The 6495-nt window shown below is 34.1% G+C and overlaps 1 protein-coding gene across 1 annotated transcript; it reads left to right on the top strand.

Moving 5' to 3' along the window:
• The first annotated feature begins 2679 nt into the window (after positions 1-2679).
• Positions 2680-5724, top strand: LOC140986554 (receptor-like protein EIX2). Its single transcript, XM_073454847.1, has 3 exons — positions 2680-3001; positions 3049-3603; positions 3716-5724. Exons 1-3 carry the CDS (start codon positions 2680-2682, stop codon positions 5722-5724), a joined length of 2886 nt encoding a protein of 961 aa, XP_073310948.1.
• The last annotated feature ends 771 nt before the right edge of the window (positions 5725-6495 follow it).

The following is a 6495-nucleotide window of genomic DNA, read 5'->3' as shown; positions in this document are numbered from 1 at the left end:
GAAATCTTCTAGTGTTATCTTTCCTAAGAGTAATAAAGGATAACGTAGGAGTTATTCAGTCTCCTGACATCCTGAAACAATTCCATGCAATTTTATTTTATATTATATCAATTTCATAGCCCAACTGTTTCGTTATTTTATCTATCTAGTTACTATGTTCAAACCAATTGAGTGAATTTTTTCACGCGCAACATTTAACTGTTGGTTTATTGCTATCCAACCGACAAAAATTATATTTTACCATTGCTAACCTAACCGAGTTAATTTGAAATTTTTTTAATATTATTTGTTCACCCCCTCTAAATCAATCTCCCGATCTTAACACACAATTACAATTACTCTATATATAATTTAGGGCTGTCAAAATTTCCCAAAATCTTGACTCATCTTGAATCTCGTCCTGAAAAAATTCTGACTCGATATTCTCTCGATTCGAGTTGTCGAGATTTTTCCCCTCCTGATTAATACTGAGAGAGGATTCAGGATTGGATTCCTGACCCGACCCAAAATAATATTATTGATACATTTTTATTAAATAGTTTTCTTAACAGATTGAGCTAAAATAATTGGGTTTAAATCCCTACAGAAATAATGGACTTAATAATTGTTTATTGTTGAAATTACTAATTATTGTTGAAATGATGAATAGTAGAATCACAAAATGGCATTTTATTCTTATATATATTTTTTTAAAAATTGTTAATAATTTAATTAATTCATATTTATAATTATTTAATTAGAAAAACATGTAGAATAAGATATGCAATGTGGTGTTCATCTATTTAACAACATTTATCCTTTAATTTTTAATTTGTATGTATTTTGTAATTTGTGTAGGGAACATTTTAATCTTATTTGTTTCTAATTGAAGGTTTTTCCTTTAGAAATATAAGTTTCTAAATAGTATTTTTAAATTTTTTTAAAAAAAATACAAACAAATTTTTTTTATTTTTCTAAGAAAACCTCAAATTGAAAAAAAAAATTATCGGTATATTCTCTCCTGATCGAGACCCATAAAATTCGGGTCCCAACACGTTTCCGGTAAGGGATTGGGAGAAAAAAGTTATCAATTCTTATCGAGACAGAGATTGGGTACAAAAGTTACGGGATGGGTCCCTACCCCATCTCACCCCTACTTTATATTACAAAATTTTGATTCAAAAAAACTAAAAAACAAAACTTATTGTATATCAACAATTAAAATTTAATATGTTAATAATTTTTCATAATTTTTTAACCTTTGGTTGGGAGTTGAGATTTGGAATGAAAAGAAAGGAAATGAGATTTAAAATTTTGGTTACTTGGTAGATTATGATGGAAAAAAAGAAAGGAAAAATGTGTAAGATTTAAAAGAAAAAGTTTATGGATGGAAATGGAAGTAAAACTAAAATATTTCTTCTCTTTCCCTCTTTTCTGTTCTATTCTCTTATGTATTGCAAGTGTGTTGTTATTTGCACACCATTAATTATTAATTATTAATCGAACTCTAAATAATTGCCAAGATTACCCCACATAAATGTTAGTTAATTTCGAAACATTCCTAAACTATTTTTCATATTAATCGTTAAAATAACTTATATTCACGGAAAATTTAAGGTCCGATTCCAGCAAATATCACTAGTCCAGACACAGACTTCAAATTTGCTCTGAGCCTGAAATCACGAAGAAGACCGTTAGAAGGAGGCCGGGAGGGTGTCCCGACGTAGCCCATCCGACGCTCAAGTTAGAGACTGAAGATATGAGGTGAGAGCAGCTAATTGTGCTGCTGAAAAATAATATAGTGAATAAATGAAATGAACACTTAAACTTGTTGTTTATAGGAGAGTACTTGGACCCGTGCTGAGCTTGTCTTCCATTTGGACTAGGGATGAGCCAAAGGTCCCAAATCTGGTTTGGGCTTAACCATAGTGGGCTCATCTATGATATATCAATAACCATATTTAAAGATTTAATCAAAGTTTTTGTACACCATAATATTTTTTATGATTTTGTAAAAAGAAAAAAAATACCAAAATTTAATATAGCCACATTAAAATTTGGGCTAAAACTTAAAAGCCGCGTGTCCCTTTGACGGGGCTTTGTTCAACCATTCATGTACGTAACTTCATTTTCATTCACCACGATTGAATTTTTTTCTACTGCTTTGAATTATAAATGAGACTCTTAATATTCAACATATATGATTTACAACAAAGAATATGTATCATCAATCTTCCACATGGAGTGACCCCACATTTGAATTTGTGAAAAGAATTAGATAGTTTTGGAGGAATACAAATTAGATTTTACCAATTGGAATGTTCATAATTGATTGCGTGTATCTCTCGCTCCATTTAAGAATAATAGCAACTTTGTTCTTTAAATTTGTCTATTTTGTGTTTTGGTTATGTAAGTATTTAAATTTGATTTTCTAACATGTTAATTAGATTGTCTTTTAGCTTTTGGTCTTTTCTTTTTTATAAAAATGTTGATATGACGTTGTACACGTCAGTATTTCCGGTGCCATATGAGCTTTAATCAGCGTCACGTAAGCATTTTTTTGGTCTCACATGGACATTAATCAGCGTTATGAAAGTATTTTCTGATGTCATGTCATCACTCCAAATGGCTTGATTTTGATTCATAATTGTTCATAAAAAATTCCGAACATATTTCAATATTCGGAAAACAGTAGTTACAATGAATAAAGAAACCAACTTTCTCAAGCTTCTAGTTTTGTCTAGTATTCAGATATTGCTTGGATTGACACATTGTTCTCCCAAACTACAAAATTCTACTGAAATCAGGTGCTTCGAAAGGGAGCGGCAGGCTCTTCTCGACATGAAAGACGAGATTGTCGATGAATACGGTCGACTTTCCTCTTGGGGAGTTGAAGATAGTAGAAGGGATTGCTGCAAATGGAGAGGTGTCCACTGTCATGCTCGAACGAATCATGTCACACGACTAGATCTTCGAGGTCCATTGGATGATGGTTTGTCCACCAGTACTGCTCCTCTCAGAGGTACAATTAGCCCTTATTGCGTGAATGGAAACATCTAACATATCTAGATCTCAGCCGCAATCACTTCCAAGATTCATCCGCTCTAGATGTTGTTGTTTCGATGCGAGGATTGAGATATCTCAATCTTTCAGGTAATACATTCCACGCACCAATTCCGCATCTTGGGAACCTTTCCAAGCTACAACATCTTGATCTTAATCATGCACTACGCCATAGCAAGAATCTCGATTGGCTCTCTCATCTTCATTCCCTCGAAACCTTGGACTTGAGTTCTGTCAACCTCTCAACCGCAACGAATTGGTTACAAGCTATCAGTAAACTAACTTACCTAAGAGAGTTACACTTGAGTGGTTGTGAACTTCCATATATACTTCCTTCTGCTCTGCGGCCCTCGATCAATACGACTATGCAGCTTGCGATCCTAGATCTCTCAAGAAATCAACTCAATCCCTCTTATATTCGATGGTGGTCAAATTTCAGCAACGACATTATTTATATTGATCTCTCTGAGAGCATTGTAATGGGTCCAATTGATGATCATCCTTTTCGAAACATGGGGTCCCTGAGGTATCTAGATCTCTCTTACATGAAAGCTAAAAGCGGTGATTTTCATAAATTTCTCGGAAACAAGAGCAGTTTGGAACACCTAAGTTTGGCAGGAAACAACCTGACGGCAATTTTCTGATATTATACAGAACTTGTTTGGATATTCAGAAAACAAGTTGCAGTATCTGGATCTGAGTGACAATTATCTAAGCGGATCACTGCCTGATTTTTCGAGGTTTTCATCCTTGACGGTCTTGAAAGTTCAAGTAAACAAACTAAATGGAACCATCTCTGAGGGCTTTCTAAAACTTCCCCGTCTCGTTTGGCTGAATTTAGGCGACAACCAAATCACAGGTTCTATCCCTGATGTTTCTTTTCTCACGTCATTGAAAAAGTTGTATCTTTACAACAATATGTTTAATGGAACTTTAACCCAAAGCGTTGGACACTTATCTAAGCTAGAGAGTTTGTCCCTTTATTCAAATAACTTAGAAGACATGATCACGGAAGCTCATCTATTCAATCTTTCAAGATTAAAAGTGCTAGATCTCTCTTATAATAAATTTCTGAACCTAAAACTCAGTCCTTCCTGGGAACCAACTTTTCAGCTCCAGTACCTAGCTCTACCACAATGCAAACTGGGCCCCCGATTTCCGATGTGGCTAAGAACACAAAAGAAAATCAGCTTTCTGGACATGTCTCACTCTAATAAAACAGATACTGTCCCAAGTTGGTTTCCTGAAGTAGCTCGTAATTTGTTCTATCTTAATCTATCAACTAACCAAATATATGGTGTCTTCCCAAACTTATCCATCCATTCCCTTAAGATAGATGTGTCATTCTATTTATCTCCTTGTATGTTTTCTAGCAGTATGATCACAGCAATAATAGATTTATCAAGAAACAGAATTTCGGGTTCTGTCACATTTTTGTGCACTAGCACGATTTGGAATACGATCGACCTCTCGAATAACCTCTTGTTCGACCGGCTTCCTAATTGTTTTTCAAACTTTAAATCTTTACGATATCTCAATTTGGCAAGCAATAATTTATCCGGGAAGATTTCTGGCTCATTTGGCTCCTTACAAGTCCTACAATGGTTGCATCTAAGAAATAATAGTTTCACGGGAGGATTCCCGGCATCACTGAGAAATCATACGATGTTGGAAATTATTGATCTTGGTGAAAATAGGCTAACTGGAAATATTCCAGACTGGATAGCAAACAGTACCCATGTAAAGCTTGTTGTTCTGCGCCTACGAAAGAATTTTTTCAATGGAAGCATACCTTTGAACCTGTGCAATCTTCCACAACTTCAAGTGTTAGACCTCTCTTCAAACCAATTTTCCGGAGCCATACCAAAATGTCTTCAAAATCTAACAACCATGACTACTCCACCAGCTTCTCCTCCGAATGCTTCCTTTTTCAAAACATATTTTGGAGTCTACATTCGTCATGGTTTTGGCGTGAATGTCATGATCAAGAAGTACGTGGATGGTATACATTTAATGTTGAAGGGAAATGAGGTGGAGTACACAAGCTCTAAAGTCTTTATCAACTACATCAATCTCTCAAATAACTCATTATCCGGCGAAATACCTGACGAAATCACAAACCTCACCGGTTTAGTTATATTGGACCTTTCGAGAAACAATTTGAGCGGATCCATTCCTCAAAACATTAGTCGTTTGAAGTCTCTTGATTTTCTTGATCTTTCATGGAACCAACTTTCCGGGGCTATTCCGAATACCATTTCAGAATTGAGCTTTTTGGGAGTGTTGAACTTATCCTTCAACAATTTGTCAGGAAAAATTCCAACAGATTCTCACTTCGATTATTCGGCCTATATAGGGAACGCTCTACTATGTGAGCGTCCTATACTCAACACATCTTGCCTTGGAGACGACGAAACTCACCGAGATTCAAATTTCAATGATGATGGCAATGCATGTACTAATGCAGACCTTGAAGAGGATTCTTTCATTACGCAAGGATTTTATATATCTACTGTACTTGGTTTCGTCATTGGATTTTGGGGAACGCTGGGAACAATAATACTCAACATGTCATTCAGGTATGCATTTTTCCAAATGATTAGTGAAGTTGGAGGTTATATATATCTAACCATAGTCCTCAATAAGCTGCGGTTGCAAAGGTACTTTACAAGGATCATGTGAAAGAAAAAGTCTTTGTTGGTTTGGTACACTATATATGCTCATCATTTCGGAATAATAAGAGAAATTGTGAAATTTTATCTTCAAAAATTAATATTTCATCTTTTTGGATTTCAATCCAATTGTAAATAGTTGGATTGGAAATTCTAAATCTAGTCAAAATAAATGTTCAGGGAATTGTGGTGTGGATCTAAGACTCGTTTTCCTCAAAGTTATAACTATTGATAGATATTCAGAACGAAATCGTGATTTTTATATATGAGTGAGCTAAACTAAATAAAAATCAAAAAAATAATGTGAAAAAATAATTGAAAAAGTTAAGAGTATGTCTCTTGTCAGACGGTCTCACGAATCTTTATCTGTGAGCCAGATCAACCATACCGATATTCACAATAAAAAGTAATACTCTTATCATAAAAAATAATAGTTTTTTATGGATGACCCAAATAAGAGATCCGTCTCACAAAATACTATCCGTGAGAAAAAAGTAATATTTTTTCATGGATGACTCAAATAAGAGATACGTCTCACAAAATACGACCCGTGTGACCGTCTCACACAAGTTTTTGACATATATATATAAAATAGTGTATTGCAATTAAAAAACTTTAGTGATACTATATTTTAATATGAGACCATAGTTTCAAAAGCGCGAGGCGCACGTTTGGAAGTAAGCGTAAGAAATAAAATATTCTAAAAATATAAAAACAAATTAATTAATTTTAAAAAATATGAAACATGATATATCAAATATTAAAATGATCGTCATTTTCA

The sequence above is a fragment of the Primulina huaijiensis genome, chromosome 10, assembly GCF_012295235.1.
Source record: "Primulina huaijiensis isolate GDHJ02 chromosome 10, ASM1229523v2, whole genome shotgun sequence".
NCBI classification, from domain to species: Eukaryota; Viridiplantae; Streptophyta; class Magnoliopsida; order Lamiales; family Gesneriaceae; genus Primulina; species Primulina huaijiensis.
This window is presented reverse-complemented; position numbering and strand designations above follow the sequence as displayed.